The 23128-nt window shown below is 39.7% G+C and overlaps 1 protein-coding gene across 1 annotated transcript in view; it reads right to left on the reverse strand.

Annotated features, from left to right (window-relative positions):
* Exoc2 (exocyst complex component 2) overlaps positions 1-23128 on the reverse strand; it is a 170053-nt gene that overhangs the window by 110359 nt on the left and 36566 nt on the right. Inside the window, exons 4-6 of the mRNA XM_048428015.3 lie at positions 21413-21539; positions 13112-13225; positions 11520-11644 (exon numbers count right to left, since the gene is read on the reverse strand). Of these exons, the coding sequence (XP_048283972.1) occupies positions 11520-11644; positions 13112-13225; positions 21413-21539 (366 nt within the window). The remainder of the gene's footprint in view (positions 1-11519; positions 11645-13111; positions 13226-21412; positions 21540-23128) is intronic.

A 23128-nucleotide genomic window follows, 5' to 3' on the forward strand; every position in this document is an offset into this window, starting at 1 on the left:
TAACCTTAAAGGAAACTGTGCAGCCACATTTTCTGATGCTGACATAAGCCATCAGCGATCAGCGGGTCAAGATGGGGTGACCTGGTTCCCTGAGCTCAGTTTACAGGCCTGTCTGCTGACAAGGCAGCTTCCTCCAGCCCATCTCTACCCCAACAGAGCCACTGTCAAGCTGTCAGCCAAGCGAGGGGACTAAGAGACACTGGGATCTGATAAAGGCAATCCTATTTTCTGGAAAATTAAACCAAATAACCCAGTGTCGGATTCATTTGGCCTTTTATTTTCTCTCAAAACATCTTTAAATAGAATAACTCAATAAGCAACTGGGTACATGATCACAGGTTTGTTATTGTTTCTAATCTATTAAAAACTTAAATATGTGCAGCAGTTGAACATCATAAACTTAAATTTAAGAAATAAAAAGGTATTATAAAAGCACCAGTTAAAGAAAACTTGAGGTTTTCGGAAAATGTCCACTATTTCACTAGAACTATATCATCATTTCCTTCAACTTGAGTAAAGCATACACTAAGTAAATATGGAACTGCAACTTCGACCAAAAGATTCCAAATGCCTGAACATGCACTTACATAGATGTCACTGTTAAAAGAGTCACTAAGAATGGAGTGTGTGTATGTGTCTGTATCAGTATCAATAAGAATGCATTGCTAGGTAAGGAGATCTGAATATGACCTAGCTACTGTGCTTGCTGTTGGCCATGCATGAGACAGGACATTAAAGCCAGAGCAGATAACTCAAACCATTGCCATAAGCAACCACAGAGCAAAGATGTTACAGCCTGTATCCTGAAGTCATTATCATCATCAGTTTCTCTTCTTACAGCCACCTTAAAAGCATAGCCACAGTAAGGTCCAGGCTTGGATAGCTAGGCTGTAGCCTTGTCATGTTAATGTCCCAGACTCTGAGGGTTATGCTTAATTTAAAAAAAAAAAGATGGAAGGAGTGAATTATGGTATACTGTTAATTCAAATTCATAAAAATGCCTTCTGCACACTTAGCGTCTATTGACTATCACAAAAAACTTCTGTTAGTGCTACAGTTTAGGTGCTAACTGTCCTCGAGGACCCACATGTGAAAGGCTGATTGCACATGGAGGTACTAAGAGGTGGTGTGGGTCATTTGCGCATGCTCTTAAAGAGAATACTGTAGTTTTGGGTCCCTGCTCTGGCTCCTTTTTGCTTTCTCTTCAGTGAGCTTTGCCATACACTCCAGTGTGAAATGACGCCTCATTAGAGGACCAAAGCAACAACCCACCCCCAAACCCAGGCAACTTAGAACAAAACCCTGAAACTAAAAGTCAAAATGAACCTTGTTCTTGTAAACCAATTATCACAAATATTTCATTACAGTAACAGAAAGCTAACTTACACAGTGGTCAAACCATATATGTTAATTTAAATTGACTAAGTACCCTGTGGTTCCTTTCTTTCCCTAATTATATTGCAAATAAAAATAATAAAACAATCCCAGCTGCCACAAAAAGACAGCAGGTAAGAATCACTCACTTAGATAACTGAGTCCTACAATAGCATGTTGACTACATCAACACACCGACAACAGTAAATGTCAAAAGCCCGGTTCTGCTTCAGGCTTCCTGGAGTTGCTACAAACGCAAGCAATGTACTGAGCTGCTTTTGTATGGGTCCTGCTGTGGTCTCTTTGTGTACTGTCAAAGGTATCCATTCAATTTTGCCATAGTTCTCAAAAGAAGCAAAACATTCACAGTTTTGGTTTGGCACCAAAACCAAGTAACTGTAAATACATGAGCTCCAAGGGCATTCGGGGAAATGGTGATGGAACAGAGGAGCGGAGGAACAAGGGCTCAGAAGGTATGCAGCAGAAACAGCTCTCAAGCTAGAGGCTCACTAGGGAGGCTGAACAGCAGCCTGAGACTCTCAAGTGCATCAAGACTTCCAAAGAGAGGAAGGAAACAGCAAAGCAGAAGCCAGGGAAAGAGAAGCCTGGTGCTGAAAATGCTTTTGCAGGCTATGGTAAAGAAGGGTGACGCCAGACACAATGCTTGTTGAGTTTTGACTAAAATAATAGTGACCATATACTGGAGCAATAAACCTAATAAATGAAAAAAAAAAGTCAAAGAGAATAAAGATTTCAGATTGCATATCTTGTTGGGATCAGCCTAGAACAGACTTGGGGTGGCTCTCCCAAACAGTTCACACAGTGAAGGGAAACAGCAACCACATGGAGCACATCTTGAAGAGAGAGCAGTGAGCTTTGGGTTACCCCCTGCCCCTTTATCTCTCCCCACAAAGACCAGACACTGCAGACCAGAGCAGCATCAAATCTACAGAGCCATCTTCAGTCCCGCTCCCCACGCTCGCCTCCAGCAATCCTTGCCTTTTACAGCCATTTCAAGACCAACTCCACACACAGCACGTCAAGGAAAAGGCAGACTGCTGAACAGGCTGAGCACCTTCTACCAGGTGTAGAGGAAAAGACTATCTTTATTTAAGGCTATTTTCAGAAAAGCTATGATTTATGACATCTGAAACCTGTTTCTGAAAACTAAAGACATTAGTTGGCAGCCCCCAAAGTTTATCAAACACTGGAATAAGCAAATGGAAACAAAATGCTTTAGTATGTCCTGTAGGGTGCGTTTCACTTCTGCCCTCGTCTACACAAACATCTTTTAATCATTTTGGTGGAGGCAAACTAATTTACAAGCAAATGTTGGCTCAAGATAGTTGTGGGAAATGATTTTAAGGTGTGTTACTTTTGTCTATGCTGCATTTGTTTAACTCTGTGGAGCTGTGATTCTTTGCCTGTGTAAAACACCTGATAATAAAGAGCTGAAAGGCCAATAGCGAGGCAGGAGAAAGGATAGGTGGGGCTGGTAGGCAGAGAACATAAATAGAAGGAGAAATCTGGAAGAGAAGGAGCGAGGAAACACGGAGAGAGGATACAGGGCCCGGCCACCCAGCCAGCCACAGAGTAAGAATGAAAGTGAGATATACAGAAGAAAAGGAAAAGGTCCAGAGGCAAAAGGTAGCAGGGATAAGGTAAGAAACGCAGACAAGTCAAGCTAAGGCCAGGCAATTATAAGAAAGACTAAGCCTCTGAATATGATTCATTTGGGAGGTAGGTGGTGCCCCCCCCCCAAAAAAAAAAATAGGTAAAAGAGCAAAAGAGTAAAAGAAAAACCAACACACAGGATTTCTTCCCAATAACATCATCACTGGGATCAGTACCTCCTAGGCTAATAATCTTTCAGCCCAGTGGCATAGGTACACTCCTCAGACAGCAGCGTATCTACTATCATTCACTGCTCGCAGCAGTCAGTGCTAACCCAGAGTCCTCTGGAGATAAAACAGAAAGCTCCACCCACAGAAGTTCCCCAAACTCCATTCAACACACAACCCTGTCCCACAGCTAACGAGACTGCACTTTCCCCAGTCATTAGCAGGGCTTCAGGAGCTTTGAATGAGCTCTGAGATGCCCTAGCAAGCGGCCAGGTCAGAGGTCGTCCACTGGCTATCCTCTTTGCAACTGCTATATAATATTAGCATCAATAAAACAGACATCAAATTGTCAAAATAAATTTACCTAAATTCTACAAACAAATAAAACCTGACTAAGCTAAAAAGAGAGCTTTATCTGCCAGTTTATTACAAATAATGTGGATTTAAGCGATGTCATTAATCTGGGTATTGGTAACAAATCAGTCATTCTACAGGAGACTTCTTCCCCCAACCCCTCTCTTTCTTCCTTCTTTCTCAGGGTGTGTGTATGTGTTTGGGGTTTGATGAGGATAAAACCCAGGACCTAGGTTTCTAGGAAAATTAGCTAATAGGTGAAATATTTTCTTATTTTTATACAGTTACATAAAATTGGCATAAACTAAAAAACTTAGACCCTGTTGACAATAAAGTCAGAAACACACTTTAAAAACAAAATTGACACAAACTACTAGATCTAAAAGCAAATATTAAAAATTTTAAAAGCAGGTCAAAAATAGATATCAATAAAAGAATCAGTGTAAAAAGATAAAATAAAATCACTGCTTGGCCTATTAGTTCTAACTTCTTTTTTTAAAAAATATTTATTTATTTATTTATTATATATACAGTACTCTGTGTGTATGCCTGAAGGTCAGAAGAGGGCACCAGACCCCATTACAGATGGTTGTGAGCCACCATGTGGTTGCTGGGAATTGAGCTCAGGACCTTTGGAAGAGCAGGCAGTGCTCTTAACCGCTGAGCCATCTCTCCAGCCCCTAGTTCTAACTTCTTATTTGCTATCTCTTAACATTATAATTTAACCCATCTCCATTAATCTGTGCATCGCCACGAGGTGATTCTTTGTAGATGTTGTTTTCATTTAAAGGGAGATATGATATAGAGATGAATACTTTACATTGGTATGAATCTTGGTCTAATGATACAAATTTAAGGTAAATTTGTTATATAGCATATATGTATTTTTGCTCTTATTTAAGAAATTGAGTCTGTGATTAATAGAGTCATTTATAATAGTCAAACCTTGTAGTCGTGTTAGTTAGGTTTTCCAGGTGTACAGAGATATATTTCAGATGGATAGGTATTCCTCAAAACTTTCAAAGACTTAAAGAATACAGCATTTAAAATGTTTTAAGAACTTAGTTTTTCTTGACAATGAGACATATCTGCTTCTGGCAGCACCAATATTTCAGAGAGGTTCATGGGCATTAAAGAAACCCATTAAGGAATTTCCCTTCAGTGTGACAAGGATAGCCATTTGGGCAAGAAACTGCTCTTGCCTAGACTGCTTGCTTGCTTGCATGGAGGCTGGGTAACAAATGATATAGCTAACTCTCCCAGAACTTGACCATTATCCCAATTTTCCCAGCATCTCCTAAAGATGTCAGCGCCCCCAGACAACTGGATGCAGACTAGAAAACATAGTACCCACATTCCCAAGAGGTGGGTGGATGGCTTTTGGTCATTCAATGGGTTATAGATGTCTGTCATCATTTGGGGCAATTATTTACAAGTTGTTATTGATCATGATCAGGAAAAAAAGCTAAAAAAGGAGTTAGATTCAAGGATCTCTTTCTGAAGGAAAAAGGGGGATATAGTATAAAAATGATGAGATAAAAGGGTAGAATGTTGAGTCTACTTTTAAACAACCATTAGTCTCAAGTATTTTACATTGGTATGGATTTTTGTATATTTGATGCAAATTTAAGGTTATGTTGTTTCATTGTATATGTTTCTATTATTGGTTAAGGTATTAAACCTATACAGCTCATTTTAAAAAGTTATGTGAAATTTTAGTTTTTGAAAGCTATTTAGGATAATAAATACAGATAAACAGTTATCTATAACTATCACACTTATAGTCATGTTAGGTCTGTTTTCAAGGTCATACAGAGATAGACAGGTAATCTTCAAACACCTACAGAATATGGCATTTAAAATGTTGTAATAACATAAGTCTTTTCTTAACTATAAGATATATCTGTTCCTGGTGGCATCAATCTGCTTTTTAAAAAAGGATGATAAGTATTGCGGAGCATCCATATGCATTTTGCTTTCTCTATGGCAAAAGCTAGTCATTTGGGCAGCCACCTGTTTGTCACCTCTTTTAGATTTGGAAGTTGCTTGTTCAGCGCTTCCTATTTACTAAGGTAATATTATATTCTTCTTAGGTTGTTGATGAAGCTGAAGACTAGGTAGTCATTGTTTTCCTTAGCTATGATAGAGGACAAATTAGGTACAGACCTTTGGAATCATTGAGATAGAATAAATAATGGAGTATTTTTTCCAAATATGCCAAATGCAAATGAACTGGGCATTGTAAATGTAATTGTTACCTGATAATGGTTCTTAATGTTTATAGTTTTATTATGCTAGAGTTAAAACCTTTCTTTTTATGTAGACAAAAAGGGGGAAATGTTGTAGAATAATCTTTTGTACACTGTGAAGATTTGTTATTCATATTGATTTAATAAAAAACAAATAACAGTGAGACAGGGTTTTCAGGGCAGAGAGGATGCTGAGAAGAAAGGTGAAGACATGGAGAGCTGCCAGTCAGAGACAGAAGAAGCAGGAAAATAGCATGGGCAGTACAGAGCAAAGGTAACAAAGCTACGAGGCAGAAAGTAAATTCATAGAAATGGGTTAAGTTATAACAGCTAGTTTGAAAACAAGCCTAAGTAATCAGCCAAGCTTACATAATTAATATTACGCTTCCATGTAGTGATTTGGGAGCTTGTAGGTGTTATAGAAAAATCTGCCTACATATTATGCATGCTACCAAAAGAGAAAAGTAAACACCAACACAGCTACAAACCCCCGATATACATTGTGTTGTGCCTACAAGATATGCTATACAACTTGGCACAAAGTTTGTGAGAGTAAACAAACAATATCTAATTTGACTTAAGGCCCACCCCAGGAAATGGACATACCAGTCACTAGTTGGGTGATAAAAACCTGAAACTAGATAGCCCAGGAACTACAGGAAAACCAAATACTACTTTTCTAAAAGAATGTAGCAATAAAATGACTCTGAATAATATTTTGCTACAACCACAGATCAGTGTCTCATTCAGTCAGCATCAGAAATGCTACCTCCTGCAAGGAGATTGGAACAGATGCAGAGGAGACCCACAGCCAGACATTATGCAGAGAGAGTCCTTAGAACACATATCTCTAAGTGGGATGTCTCGATCAAATCTCACTCTCCCCCTCCACCTCTGAACTCAGAAAATTCCAAGGAACAGGAGGTAGTAAGAGTAAGGGGATGGATGATAGCAGAAGAACAAGGACCTCTGAATCAACTAAGTAAAGCTCATAACTCACAGAGGCTGGAAATAGAGGAGCAAAATCTATGCAAAATCAAACACTGATTTGGAGACAAGTTCATGAAGTTTCACCCCAATCTGAGGAGCTATTGGTAACTGATGGATGTGGGGAGGAAAGGGTGTATTAATGACTTTACATATTGCTGTAATAAAACACCATGACAAAGGCAAGTTATAAAAGAATTTATTTGAGCTTATGGCTCCAGAGGGGTAAGAGTCCAGAATGAAGGCATGTTTGCAAAAGCAGGAAGCTGAGAGCTTACACCTTCAACCAAAAGCACAAAAAAATAAAGCACACTGGGAATTGTGCAAAGCTCTGAAACCTCAAAGCCTGTGTCCAGTGACACACTTCCTCCAACAAGGACACACTTTCCACGCATCCCCAAACAGCACCACCAACTAGGTACCAAGTAATTGAATGCCTGAGATTTTGAGAGACATCTCATTCAAACTACTACAGCAGGTAGTGCTGATCAAGGATGCAAGCCCTGAAGTGTTATCCATTTACCATTAGATGCCCCTCAACCACCCATAAACATATGAGTAGAACAAAATAGACTCACTGATTTGAGGGAGTTAAAAAAAAAAAGCACATGAAGTTTGGAAACAAAAAGTGATAAAGGGAATAGGGGAGAAATTGGGAGGGAATGCAGGTAGATTAGATCAAAACACATTATATGCATGCACAAAACTATCAAACAAATGCAATACAGCACATGAATAGACTCGAGAAAAATCATATGTTCATCTAAATACACATAGAACAAGTTCTGGCAAAGTTCAACATCACTTTACAATAAAGAGGTGGGGTGGGGGGAGAAGATAGGAATAGAACAACATTCCCTAGAATAAATGATAATATCCAACAAAGCAGTGCCAACATTATAGTAATCAAGGTAGAAAGCATTTCCTCTAAAATCAGGGATGGGGTAGGGTTTTTGTTCTCTCCACTGTTATTCAGTACAGTGCTTCAAGTCTTAGCTGCGGGTAAGTGGAGCAAGAAAAGCAAAGGGGAAATAAAGAAATAGGAATGGAAGGAGTTAAATTATCAGTGTGTGCAGTTGTAGAAATGCTTTCTCCAGAACAGAAAGAAAGGCTTGTGAAACTCAGAGACAAAAAAAAAAAAAAAAAAAAAAAAAAAAAAAAAAAAAAAAAAAAAAAAAAAAAAACATTACATGGAAAACTGAAAATGGGAAAGAGTTTCTCAAAAGACCCCGTGTGGCTTTAGAAGCAGAGGAAACAAGCGCTGCGGGAGACTGATGAGCTGAGCTACTGTGAGATGGTTTCTCTACCTGTACAGCAGCTACCTGCACGCTGAGCAGAAGGCTCCAAGGAGGCACATTTGAAACCTGTCATCCAGGCTGGGATTGGCTTTTTTTGGTGATACGGTTGGATTTTTGAGTCATCCCTGCTTCTCTAAGCAATCCTCACTCATACTTCTGTTAATAAACTCAATAATAACTCATGTTCACCAAGTTGGACTGGTTGCAATTACTTTGGTCTGTCATTCTTTACACAAATAAATAATTCTGGGGCTCATAGAAAAGCACAAAACACTCTTGAGTAGGCAAAGCTGTCCTGAGCAAAAATAACAATAACGGCGGTATCATATTACTTAAGTTGTAAAGCCACAATAAGAAAATTAGCATGGTACTAGCACAAAAAATAGACAAAATAGTGGAGAATAGAGGACCCCAAAAGAAATCCACATAACTACAGCTATTTAATTTTTGACAAATACGTGAAAAACATATACTGGAGAAAAGACAGCCTCTACAACAAATGGTGCTGGAAAAAGATATGCACAAGCTGGATATCCACAGAATTAATTACATTCTTGTCTTTTACCTGTTTTTAAACAAACAAACAAAACACACACACCAAAAAAAATCACCTTATGCAAAAAATCAAGACCTATTGTAAGTAAGCCCTGAAATGGTGAAACTGTTCAAAAACAGAGAAAAGCCCTTCAAAGTACATGATTGGCATTTCTGAAAATGACTAAAATTGTTCAGAAAATAAAACCAAGATTTAACAAGCAGGGTTGCATGGAATTGTAATCCTTGGCACAGTAAAGAAAAAACCAAGTGAAGAGATAGTCAACAGGATGTGCTGACTATTCATCTGACAGAGGATTAACATCTAGAATATATAAAAAACTAAAAAACAAAATATCAAATACCATGTAACTCTGATAAATGAAAGGAAAGGAGAGGGCACCTCTCAAAAGATGAAGTATCAAGGTCTAACCGATACGTGAGAGAGTCTTGAGTCCAAGGAGAAAGTCAAATGGAAACCACACTGACTCTCCACCTCCTGCATCGGAATGTGATCACTAAGAAAGATAAACAGTGCTGGCAAGGATACAGGAGTCTGGTAGGAGAAAGAACCCTTATATAATGCTGGGAATGTAAACCAGTGCAGTCATTATGAAGATCCCTCAAAAGTTAACAATAGAGCTATTATACAATCCAGATATACACTCCTGGGAATACATCCAAAGGGTTCTAAGTCAGCGTACCAGAGAGATGGCCTGTAAATCCACGTTTACTGCAGTGCTACTCACAACAGCCAAATTATCATATTAGCATAGGTGTCCACCAACAGAAGCATGGGTAAGAAATGTGATAAATAAGAGAGATGTTAGATACACAGACATAGACAGACAACAGAATTTTATTCAGCCACAGTTAAGAACAACACTGTATCTCTATAGGAAAACAGATGTACTGGACAGCTTATTAAATGAAGTAAGCAAATTCAGATCTTTCTCTTTCTCTCTTTCCCTCTCTCTCTCTCATGGAAGGGAAACTGTGTGTGTGTGTGTGTGTGTGTGTGTGTGTGTGTGTGTGTGTGTGAGAGAGAGAGAGAGAGAGAGAGAGAGAGAGAGAGAGAGAGAGAAATAGAAGGGAAACTGCCTGAGAGAACAGGAGGAACTGGGTAGGAAATAAATATAATCAGAGTACACAACCTATTTGAAAAAAGATATGAAAAATATCACCGCACAAAACAATTTAATGAAAAAAAAAGTTTCTAATAATCCAACTCTACATATGGTATGATCTCACTATAACATATACTTAATATTAGCAAAGAAAAATAGACTAAAAGAAAATAGATCACAATGTTAATATGATTACCTCTGCCAATAAATAATCCTTGTTAATTATTTGTTTTTCAAAAATATGCTTTCTATTTCTATAAAACACAGAGAAGCCATGAGTAGGAGAGGTAGGTGAGGGGGCAGGAAAAGAGGAGGGAGGGGGAACTGGGGCTAGCTAGTATATAAAATTTAAAAATTTTTAAATAAAAAAATGGCATGTTGCTAATGTTTTTAAATTGACTATGATAACCACTTTATAGATGCTATAAAGTCATCAAATTAGTGACAGTCAGTATGAGCTTTGCAAAATCTGAAGCTCCCGACATACTTCTAGAGTAAATGTCCGGTAAATACTGTATTTACCTTCCAACACAGAGCTGTTCACACAAGCTCAGATCTCTCCTGCTGCCGTAAGAACAATGACTAGGAATGCAGAGAGACAGCAATGACAGACACATCAGTGATGACAGGGTGCCAGGGGTCACCCTCGCTCTACTCCCTCCCAGCATGCACACTGCACCCAACCAAAGCCCTAACCTCCACCTACAAGGAAGGGGCAATGTGAGAGACTCACTTAGTGAAGAAAGGGATTATCATTATCTGATTTTTAAAAAACGGTAAGAACTCTTAATACACATTAAATATTGAAGTCTGTCTTTCTGAAGAAAGTGCAGCCTTTTAAAATACATTTAAGAAAAATGGATAATTATGAATGGGTAAGACAGCTCAGTGGGCAAAAACGCTTTACCACCAAGCCTCAAAACCAAGTTTCATCCCCAGGCACAATATGATGGAAGGAGAATTGACTTATACAAGTGGTTTTCTGACCTCCACACAAATGCTATAGTACACACACACACACACACACACACACACACACACACACAAATTAATTATTAATAGCATATAAGTACTTAGTTATAGGGACCTTCATTTTCAAAAGGAATTATGGTAAATTGTATGTATATATGTATGTATGTATGTGTGTGTGTGTATGTATATATATATATATATTTCTCACTATAAACAAATGAACTAAAAGCAGTTTTTAGAAACCTACTCAATGTCTTCCATTGCGAAATCTAAAGCTCTGATAACATAATTTTCCTTTCTTGTAATGATTGATGATGTCAGAGAGTGGGCAGTTGTTGTATGTATGTTGGGGGCCTCTGGGGTAATGGCTAAAAATAGCGCCACATTATCATCAGTCCGTCCCAAATAAAACACAGAATGGAAAACATTTTTAGAATTAGGCACATGAATAAGAGTGATGTCTGAAAAAGGATTTTAAGAATTCTAGAACTTTGTCTATTAGGTTTCAATTTCTTATCAGCCCCAAAGATTGAGCATCATGCAGTGGAACAGGGGTCTCCTGTTTCACATGTAAGATGGGTCAACAGAGCCTTCGAGACAAATATTTACAGTACCAGGCCTTCAAAGAGATTCCAGCCCAGTCTGCAACAAATATTTATGGAACGTTTTAAACCTCTACTTTTATAAATACAGACTGAATGTCACACCCCATAAACACGAGGGAGCACAGTGTCAGGTTTCCACAGTGGAAGCCCCGGCAGATGGTTCTCAGGGTTTCCTTACCTGAGAGAGCATCCTGAGCTTCAAAGAAGGTACTGAGGCCGCCCTTCACATAGGCCAGACTCCCCTCACTCTTCTTATTGGCCTGCCTTTTGAGGTTGGTGACTGCCATCTTGAGCTGTTCAAAACTGAAATGAATTAAAAGAAATCAACTGCCTGAGATTTCTGACAAGATAATCCATTAAGTGTAAAGCAACAGGAATGCTAAAGGTTCTGTGAGGCATATACATTAATAGTCATGTAAAAGCAAAAATACTTCAAATTCTTATCTAGATTTAAACCTTTTATTTATTGTGATGCTCAACAGATATAAAACTAATCTTATAGCATCAGATAATAATTCCAAGTATGCCAGGTCCCTAAGAAGTAAGTACAAATGTAGGCATACAAGATACACGATTTGGCAGATAGAGGTTCTGGGTATCTTTTACTGACAGGAGACCCAGCTGCCCCAGGTAGCAGTTCAAAGGGGCAGTCGTTTGAAGGCAGAGTCTTCCACTCACTCATGCAAGTGTCCTGGAACACTGAGCACAAGGATCATCTCACCCTCAATACACAGTTAGTCCTCTGTCCTTAATGACAAAATTACACAAAGCCTGTGGGTGACTCCCAGTTCAAACAAGAGACAAAGCACATGTGATACATGTGTGAGGCGGCATGATGAAAGCCACTACTGTGTATACTTGTTTCAAATTTGTAAAAAAGCAATAAGTAAGACCATATCATTTTACTTTTATCAAAAGCTGAGAGGAAGAAAAGATGGGACTCTGTATTTTAGAAATTTTATTTCCATTTGAGATGACAAATCTGTTAATAAAATCTTGATATTGTTTTAAGTACCATAGTAACTCCACACACCAAACACATCAATTCAGAGTTATGACAGGAAAAGCATGTCCATAATGAAAAATTAAAGCTAACTTCTACAATCATAGATGGACTCTTACAGCATTTACTTTAAAATATTATCAAACCAAATTCATTTATGCATTAGCCAACTTTTCCTCATATTTTCTAATAATGGGTTTCACCTCTGTAAGTGAGTAAAATTATATTAACATATACTTTAATTGTCTTATAAAGAATATAAATCTTAAGTAACAAGTAACTCCTTTATCTAAATGGTTTCATTAACACTGGTGTTTTAAATCAATCTGGCAAAAAAGTTACAAGTGAGCTCTTTACAGTGAAAATGCTAAAGGAACAAAAGAACTCAGAGAGCCAACCCTGGCCTTATCTTCACATAATAATAAGCTTGCTCTGTGTTCTACATTTCACACAGAACTTACCAGTGTGTGGGATTGGTAAGGAAGCACATGACAGTCACAAGCATCTGCTTAGGTCACCTACCAATACTACAAATGTTCCAGAGCTGCACAAATAACGACACATAAAACGGTGGGGTGAAAAAGAAAAGTCTTCTAACACTCTACAAACAAGGAGACAGATAAACTGAGACTGTTAGGGACTCACCAAAGCCAGAGAACTCACAAACCTACAGCTCTGTCATCACTGCAAGGCCAGACTTAAGTCAGGGCTACCGCACAGGCCCATTGTCTGAAGCCCTCAGAGTTCAGGGTCTGAAGTCCACTAACCTGGTGGTGGAGTGATTCTCTATAAGATACCACGCAGCTGAAAAATTCTCGCTTGTAAAATCAGCACTCATGCCATGAAACAACGCTTCTAAGTCCTTCTGAGGAAGTTTACTTCTAGAGAGAAAAAGAGTTAAAATCTGTTACAACTGATACTATCATCACAAAATACAACACAATAAATTAAAATACAAGCCTGACTGTATATAATACACAATAAGCTATCAAGAACATGTTTGAACACAGTATGGAATATAATTTCTATATTGTGACTGATTTCCTATCATGTAAACTTTGTTGTGGCAAGCTGACATTTAAAATTAACCAGTGCAAGTGGAATCATTTCTTTAACCTGTCATTGTTCTGTCTGAGGTGAACACTGGCCTGTCCTTGTCCTATCTGAGGTGAACAGATGCTTGCTATTCTCCAGGACAAGTTCACACTGTATCTACTCTGATCGGACCCTGTCCCTAGTCAAGCAATTTTCAAGCTTTCCTGCTGACCCACCTCCCTGTTTGCAGGATGAAGTTCAAATTCTCAACTGCACATTTAAGGGTTTCCCTGTACTGAGCCTGCTTATCTCTTAAGGCTCATTTCTGCAACTCCAGTTCTCACACTAGGAGCTTCAGAGCTTCAGACAGATTATATTCTCTGGTACATATCATGTTTACATGTACTTTTTCTTCTTGCAGAACGCTTTTCTGAAAACGCTTCCCCATCCCTGATGGACTGCTCATGCCAAATTATAAGGCAAAAACAGAATATCGCTTCATAGACATTTACATTTTATTCAATGAGAAACACCTCTATGCTAAGAGAAAACATGGACAGTTCCAGTATTTCTAGATTTATGTCTGGAGTCTTAATATCTAAGTATTAAAATACACAGCTCACACACACTAAGGGACCTCACCATGACCAAGGTGTCATCTTCACCCCAAGGTAATACTTTTTCTTCCTTCTTCCAAGCAGAATCAATAGTTGATAGGCTGACTGTTACAGGGTGGGTAGATGGTGACAGACTCTTTCCTCTGTTAGTTACTGTATCACACTGTAGGCTATAATGGGCACTTAAAAACTGGTTTTGCAGGCTAGATGTGGTGGCATGTCGCCTTTAAACCCAGCAATCAGAAGGCAGGTGAATCTCTGAGGAAGGAAGGGAAGGAGGGAGGAAGGGAGGAAAGGAAGAAAGGAGGGGGGAGAGAGGGAGGGAGGGTTGAAACTGGTTTGGGCCCACAGGGTAAATGAGAGCAGAGGCGTCCTGACCCTAAATCTGCAGTTACCTTGGACAGACCACCCCCAGACAAATAGATGACATGCCTATGACAGCAAAGATGCATCCTGGAACAAAAGTAGTCACCTTCTAGGAAGCAGACTAGACCACTCACAGGACAAGAACTTTGTCCAACAACCTTGCAGAATCTAAACAGAATCTAAAGAGACAATAATCATTCAGAGCCCACCTTGGCCAGGCCTAACCATACATATCTTTCACTCCTTACCCCAACCCTGCTTCTTTTGAAACCTAAAGCTCATGCCTTTCAGTAACCTGAAAATGATTTGAGATCAATGGAATCCTTTATCTGTCCTTCCTAATGCAGTCATGTCAGAGGCAACCGGAACTGAGACACAGCTACCTCCAGCAGCCTAAGAACTTCTTTTAAACTTTTAAAGACCTTAACTCAGGTAAAACTGGATCCTGCCTTCAACACAGAAAATCTCAGAATGAGACACTACAAAGCAGAGTTGGGTTTATTCAACACAGATTGACACATGGTTGACAGAGGAAAGGGGACCAAGAAGAGCGGAAGGCATCAGACAGGAGCACGATGCAGGCTTTTCTAAGAGCGGCACTCCACTTTCTTTACAGCAGTCCCATGTGTTGTTCTGGGGGCTTCTGATGCTAGTATCTTCAAAGGGTGAGCAGCCAAGGCTACCCACTAGGTACATGACCTGACACTTCTGCCTTAAAAACCCAGGTGCAGGACTAAGGCAAGATGGAAGGAGAGGGAAGGTGGGACTTCTCAAGCCCTCAGCAGTGCTGCCTAGGAGACTTGTACTCTGTTCACTGGGTAATGAACCCTATTTAAGCCACGTGTATGTTTTCATATGCTTTCGGGGCCTGCATCTAAGGCCTTTAGCTTCATTCACTTCCTCCTTACACTCATGTCTGCTGGGTTGTCACTCCTAGGAGACACTCCACACAGCACGAGCATCTGCCCTGGGGACAAGGACTGCAGCAAGCCCAGCACACATCGCTGTCCTCTTGGCCTTTATTCGGTGGCCGGCTCAAATCAGTAATGTCTGAGAAAGACTGGTGGAAGTCTTTCTGGAAACGGTCTCAATTTTAAAGAGAACCTAGAAGAAATAGCCGTTCTTCTGTCCCTGAGAATCATTATGCCAAGTTTCCAAACCAAGAATTGTGAAAAAATATTTTATAATTATAAAGGAAACTGGTTTATCAGAAACCTCACTGACATGACTAAGAATGTCACTTCTGAACTGTATAGAAGAGAAAGACATGTCCTTTTGGTTTAAAACAAATGAATTGACATTTTTTGCTATATATAGCTGAAGGCATCTTGATTTACTAATATAGTCTTAAAAATAAGCTAAATATACTAACTTTTACATGTATATCTGGAAAATGAAACAGAAATGGGCTACGAAGGGCAGCTGACTCACAGGGGTCCCTATCAGGTACCCATGAGATCACAGGCTCCAAAATCTCTCCACCTGTATGCTGGGGAAAGCAGCTAACCTCTCCAGATTCCATTTATTTCTGAGGATCACAACAGCTTCTTCTTGGCAACAGTTTGAGAATTAAAGTTGATGGTAATTATGAAAAGCTGCTCAAAAATGTTATTAGCTATTAAATTTTCTTCTAGTTTTTTTATATTTTACAGATTATTTTCGTAAATACCACTGTTTTACTCTAAATGTAGCAAGTAAATTAAATATTCTCATTTTTACAAACGAATAAACATACTGAGAGGATACAAGTCATTAGTCATGGTTTTGCCTGGAACCAGTCCTAGATCTGAAATAAAAGCACTGCCACAGATCTATGAGGATTTAAAATGTCCATGATGTTCCCCCCAGCAAAAGGAAGGAAGGAGCACTGTGTTAGGCTAGCCCATGAGGCATGCAGTCACAGCCCACAGAGTAACAGGATACAAGAGGTAAGTCTTCCAAGTTAAGGGACCGCTCAGCGAGCCTGGGAGAGGGAGCAAGGTGAGGCTGCAGACTCCTAGTGCAGTCTCCCCCAACAGCTGGGAGGGAGAGACTGCCAGGCACCAGGAAAACTGTTTTCAGAAGGAATCAAAGCAGTTCAGTCACTAACCACTCTTGCTGCCCCTAAAACTGTTTCCGTTAGATGGCAGTGTAAACTCAGACTTCATCCCTCTAGAAAGGGTCAGCCTCGGGCATCTGACCGAGTAGACAGATACATAAGAGGAATGTTCATAAAACACATACTAGAAAACACGCTGTGCTTCCCTTGATGCGGTCATGGAGGGCAGGACGGCTGCGGACAGTTAATGGACTGGCGCTGTTCTTTGATGGCATGGGCTATACTCATTTCTCTCAGCTTTAAATTTCAACAACATAATTTACAATGTTACATTAAAAGATTATAGGAAAAGTTTTATTTAAAATCTAGCATAGTTTCTGGACTTAGGCACTGTACCGTAGCCCACAAATCTACTTCTACAGAATTCTAACAGTAAAATAGAGACCCTTCTATGTTCTTAGGAATGACTCTGCTGTCACCCTGTCTGTTTGGTAAAGGTGGCTTTCTACATGTACTGGGAAAACTGGTCACTGTTTCTTCCTGTTGAAAATCTGACCCGATAAGAACAGAGCCAGATGTACACTGCCTAAAAGCCATGTAGAAATGAAACAGATAATACCTATCAACTGAAGAGCATCAACTGACTGCTCTAGACATCATCCCCAGTAAGAGTTCACTCACAAAATGAGCAGAGATGGAAAACAGGAGCCATGCTCTACTTCTCTGCCCTCACTTCATACAAGCACTACGGCCAAGACTTTCTTGATAAACATTCTCCTCGGGCAAGCAGGACTTTCAAGAAACAAAATCTAGTGAAGACCTTCACTTACTAGGAGCCTATTTTTATCTTCTTTTACAGTTTAAATAGTTTGTATCCATTATAACTGAAACCAGGCAAGAACATACATATTTGTGACAACCAGCACAGTAAATCAGAAATACAGACCTTTTACAAGCAAAGCCTCGTCTTAGTCAAAGTGAAGTTACCTTTTCAGAGCAATTAGTAACATTTTTATAAGTGCCATGGCACCATGTGTGCAAAAACATCAGTTAAAAATTTAGGGACATGAAGGACTTTAAGAGTCAAAGACACCAATAAATGCCAGTTGTTAAAAACTTGTGGGCTGAAAGATGACGACATGCATGCTGGGTCCACCAATAAAATATATTAAAACCCGACTCATACCGAGAACAACAAGGAGCCTCTATTATGCTATTCTCACTTGCGTTTTCATGGTCTAAGTACCAGGCACAGCACCACGGGACTCCTCACCCTGCCACTGGACACCTACATGAGCTACAGTGCAGGGCATGTCTGTGGGGGTTGTCTTGATTGTTAATGGAGGTGAGAAGAACCACTCTGAATGTGGGTGGTGCCAAGTCGAGAGCTGAGCCCTGGATTGCTTAAGAGTGAACTAAGTGCTGAGCAAAGGGCACTCTTATTTTGCACGTGACTGCAGATGTGATGTGAAAGGGACAGAACTGGCACAGGACACACGAAGACCAAGTTCTCAGTGCAAAGGAGATTTATTTGCCCTACAATGGCAAAGACAGGGACTAGGAGACAAGTGAGAGGAGAGAAAAGGAGCAAGGGAGAGGGATAAGGGATATTGCCCTGGAGAAACTAAAGACTGCCTCTGAATAAAATAGAGACAGGCATGTCTCATAGGCAAATGGCAGTTTATAAAGAGAAAAAGGGAAACTCATGTTAGAATGAGTTGATTTGTTTTGATTGGAAATGCCAGCCAAAAGGGGCTCTTGATTGTTGGACTTCAATACTTTGAAACCTAGACCTTGGTGGCCAGTCTCGGGAATGAGTTTGGAATAAGAAAACGTCTAAATAAGGAAATATACTTTAGTGGCTAGCTTTAGGAATGTAAGCTAAAGTTTAATAAGGAAGAAGGGGGGAGGGCAAGATCTGCCAAAGCCATGGTTGCCATGCTTGAGCCTACTAAAACCCTTCATGTTTTCAGTTCCTACCTTGACTTCCCCACAATAATACTGTAATCTGGAATCTCAAGTCAAATAAACTCTTTCTTCCCTAAGCTGCTTTTAGTCAGGTATTTTATCATGACAAGAGGAGGAAACTACAGTATTTATTTAAAAGCTGTTTGTCATGAGTCAGGGACAAGCAAACTATCATGGCGACAGCAAGCACACAACCCACTGTGGCTGCAGTGCTCGCCTGTCCTCATGTACAGCCCTACAACAGCCCAGGGAAAGGTCTGATCTTAAGCCCTCAGTAGTAAGCCCTGGGACACACTACCTCTTAAGAGAAAGGTAAAGAAATGTTTAGCTACAGGCTGTGTAGTGTGTTCCAGGTTCCCAGCTTTGTGAGCTATTAGCCATGCTGGGGTGGTCTTTGAGTCATTTCAGCTCCTGTAAGAAACCCGAATAAAACTCATTGGTTTACCAGCTGGACTTTGGCAGTATCTACACTTTGGTCTGTCATGGGATTCCTATCTGGGGTGAATACACATGGCTGTTGTGACTTCCCAGGGAAAGTTTTGTCACACAACAGCTGGAGGTCCTGGGCGTTGTAAGAAACAGGCTGAGCCAACTGTGGAGCACGTAGCACTCCTCCGTGGCCTTTCCCTCAGTTCCTGCCTCAAAGCTCCTGCCCTGACTTCTCAGTGATGGAATGTGACCTGAGAGTTTTAAGATAAAATAAGGAAATAATATAAGGAAAGGGTTTACCTTTCCTCCCCTAGTTGCTTTTGGTCATAGTGGGAAGTTTTGGTCATTGTTAGGTTTTGGTTTTCTTTGGGTTTTTCAAGACAGGGTTTCTCTGTGAAAAAGTCCTAAATGTTCCAGAACTAGCTCTTGTAGACCAGGCTGTCCTCAAACTCACAGAGATCCACCTGCCTCTGCCTCCCTAGTGGTGGGATGGAAGGCACATGTACCACCACCACCGCCCGGCTGGTCATAGTGTTCCACCACAGCAACAGAAACCCTTACTAGGATGGCTGTCTTCCTGACTCTCCTACAGAACATGTGCATCCCCTCAGTCTTTCATCTGTGAATGGCTTCTTGGCAAAGGAAAATCAGTCAGAATGATTTCTCCCTCCCAGTTTCAGGAGTTTTGATGCTAGCCCTTCACGGGTTTTCTGTCAACCACAAGCCTACCTATCCATGTCTGTCAGCGAGCTCAAACATACCTGCCCTTTACCCTTCTATTTTGAACTGTCTCAACCTTAATTTACAGGATACTGAAACTCTTGAAATTCTAGAATATTCCATGGTTTTAAATATACTACCTAGACATCCCAAGCTCACTAAAAGCAGCTAAATGCCAGGGCTTTTCAATAAACAGTTGAGAAGGAACATTACAGCAGTGATAATGCAGTTTCCCCTCAAAAGTATTCATGATCTTCAAGTGTAGACATGAAGGTTCCATATTTAAAGATTAATAAAAATGTTCCCCATTCTGAGAAAACCTAAGCACGGATATGGTTAAGGCACTAACAGAACTTGCTATCTTCCATAACTCTTCATTAGGTTAACACTCATCATGTAACTCTGCAAGCAGAATCGCTAAGGCCAGAAAATAGATTAGATAAAAGGAATGTTATATAACTTGCTTAAGATACATGGATAAAGGTAGTTGTGGTAGTTTGAATGTGGTTGGTCCCCATAAGCTCATAGGGAGTGTCACTATTGTTGGAGGAAGTGTCACTGTGGGGACAGACTTGGAAGTCTCTTTTGCTCAAGCTTTGCTCAGTGTGACTGTTATTCCTTTTGGTCTGTTCCCTTTAAGGGCAAGCCACGCCCACTCACAGTGACTTCTGACCTCTCATCGCCATCTTTCTTTCTTTTCTGTTCCCTCTCTTGGTGTGTGCACACATGTTTTCTGTCTTTTTTCTCTCTCCTTTTCTCTGTTTCTGTCTTTCTTTCTCTCCCTCTCCTTCTCCCTTTCTTTCTCTGCCCCCCTCCCTTTTCCTCCATAACTCCGAATAAATATTTCAATCTCATTTTACATGTCCATGTCTCTGTCTCCTGCCAGCCTGCCCAGGACGCACTCCTGCCTGCTCTGACATGGCCTCTGGGGACCTTGCAGGGACCCACAGCTGTCTCTGAACTAGCAGTTGCTTTGCAAGCCCGCCGGGGCACGCATTATTTTTTAAGGAATATTAGTGACTGTTAGTTAATTTCCTGCTGCCTGCAAGATGTAGGACTCTCAGCTCCTCCTCCAGCACCATGTCTGTCTGCATGCTGCCATACTCCCTGCCATGATGACAATGGATTGAACTTCTGAAATTGTAAGCAAGCCATTCCAATTAAGTGCTTTCCACTATAAGAGCTGCCATGGTCATGGCATCTCTTCACAGCAATAGACACACCGACTAAGACAGTGGCCATACTTGGAATCATTAAAACAAAGCTTTTATATATAAAGCTTTCACTTATAAAACACGGTTATCACTCAACTGGCACAATTCTGACAAAGTAAAATATGTCTGGGTTAAACAAAACTTTAGGCAGGATTTATCAAAAACAAAAGATCCCTTTGAACCAAATTATTCTAAAATATTACTAGGAAAGTGAAGAAAAATCAACAGATCATAATGCTATTGATTTAAATATCATCTAAACATATTAAAATGTACTAATGCTCATATCATTAATTAAGAGTGTATTACAAAAAGGGGAAGCTCCGTAGGAGAATAGTTGACTAGCATGTAAGGGCCCTACATTCCACAACCAAAACTCCAAACTAAAGGTTAGTAGCTATTAAAATTTTTAAACATTTTGTAATCACAAAATGTAAACTCCCCCAAAACAAAATAATTTTGTCAAAGATTTATCTAATAAAAACACTGAAGCAAAACTCATCAAACTTCATAAATTTTATTACAGAAATAACAATTAATAATCAAAATAAATAATAAGTAATCCATTTGGCTGAGCTGCCTTCACCTGTGCTCTTCAGGACATCCCTGAAGTTGACTCCCTCCACTGAAAGAACATAAAACTCTTAGAAGCTGGAAATTAAAGAGCCAGACGGTACTCACTTTTCAATTTCAATGCCAAGTGGATTTGCAGGACGGAGTGACAAGGGAGGAATCCCCTTATTTCTGTCAGTCCGCATATCATAATAATTCATTTCATCCACCCACACTGCAGACTGGTCTAAAATGCCTGTAAAGATGAGAAGTATGCATTCAATAAGATAAAAATTCTCCAGGCACCATTATATCTCACCTTTGTTTTTTAAGAGGTTTAAGGGTACTACAGCTCAAATCTTTTCATGTCTGGTGACTTTATAAAAAATACTAAGATTCTATAGAATGGTGAAGTACCATCTTTTGGTTTACAGAGTCACTATACATTATTCAATGGAGGTGATTTTAAGTAACTCACAAAGCATTTTGAAAAAAAAAAACAAGATATTTTCCAAATATCATATAAAATTATTTATACACTGTTAAATATTGATTAAGTTGATATTAACATTTGAAAAGTTAAATATAAGATACAATGATATGACTTATAATAACTTTTTATTCAAGAAAATACTCTGAACTATGCCAGGTTTTGGCTAAGAAATCTCAAGACACAAAAGATTTAAGCTAAGCATCAATGCCACAGAGAGCTCCTTGAATATAACTGCAGAGAAGCTGTTATACATGTATGACTTGTATTTTTGCTTTTGAAAACTCACAGGAAATGCCTTTTATCTCTCTAAGCATTGACATGTTTTCATGAATAATTATGCCAAGACAGAACAGCCGTTGTTATTTCTCATACTGTTCACTATTTAGAATGCTAAAAATGTCTTATAACAGTACTAAGAATGAAAGAGAGAGAGAGAGAGAGAGAGAGAGAGAACGAGAGAGAGAGAGAGAGAGAGAGAGAACGAGAGAGAGAGAGAGAGAGAGAGAACGAGAGAGAGAGAGAGAGAGAGAGAGAGAGAGAGAACGAGAGAGAGAGAGAAAGCATTTTTGCCTAGCACAGGCTGATTTGGTAAATCCAACCAAAATATCTAACCATTAAACTGGCTAAAGAGTGCATGGCTTTCATAATGGAAATGGCTAGATTATTCAGGGAAAGCTGACTAGGTAGAGACCTACAAACAAGACACAAACTCTACAGACAGCATTCTCCTACATGGACCAAACTCTGACAGCACATGCCCATTACCACTCCAGGGATTCTGGGCTGCAACAGAGTAGGACTGAAGAACCAAGCAGCTTGGAGCAAGTGTGCCCTGCTGGCTGCACTGGGAGTGGCAGAGGCTGAGGCTTCCCAGAAGAAGGTTGTCTGAACACCAGGCAACAACAGGACTCTGCAAATAGACTACTTCAGCAGCCATAGCAGACATTAACAAGGGCTCCGTACAAGCTTGTACAGAATCCAAAACTCTGGGGTTATGTCATTAATTCTGCACTGCATCTTCTATGAGCCATTCTACCCTGGGCTGGGCATTCAGAATAAAACTATACTTTCACCTAAATTCTCTTCATGTGCTATATAACCAAGTATTATAAAATATGAATATTATCAGTATGCTTACACTTCCTCCAGAAAGCTGTAAAACAGGCTCATGCTTTGATTTCAGAGTTCACTATCTGAAGATGTGAAAATATATAAATATATATAAATGGAGTTATATTTCTACATATACATGCATATATCATATACTAATTCCAATTTTAGTTTTCCTCTATACATTTTCACCTCAAAAGTGTAATAAGGATTTGTGGAGGACAGTACTGTAGGAAAGCTTT

Source organism: Myodes glareolus, chromosome 14 (genome assembly GCF_982192425.1).
Source record: "Myodes glareolus chromosome 14, mMyoGla1.1, whole genome shotgun sequence".
In the NCBI taxonomy this organism is placed as follows: Eukaryota; Metazoa; Chordata; class Mammalia; order Rodentia; family Cricetidae; genus Myodes; species Myodes glareolus.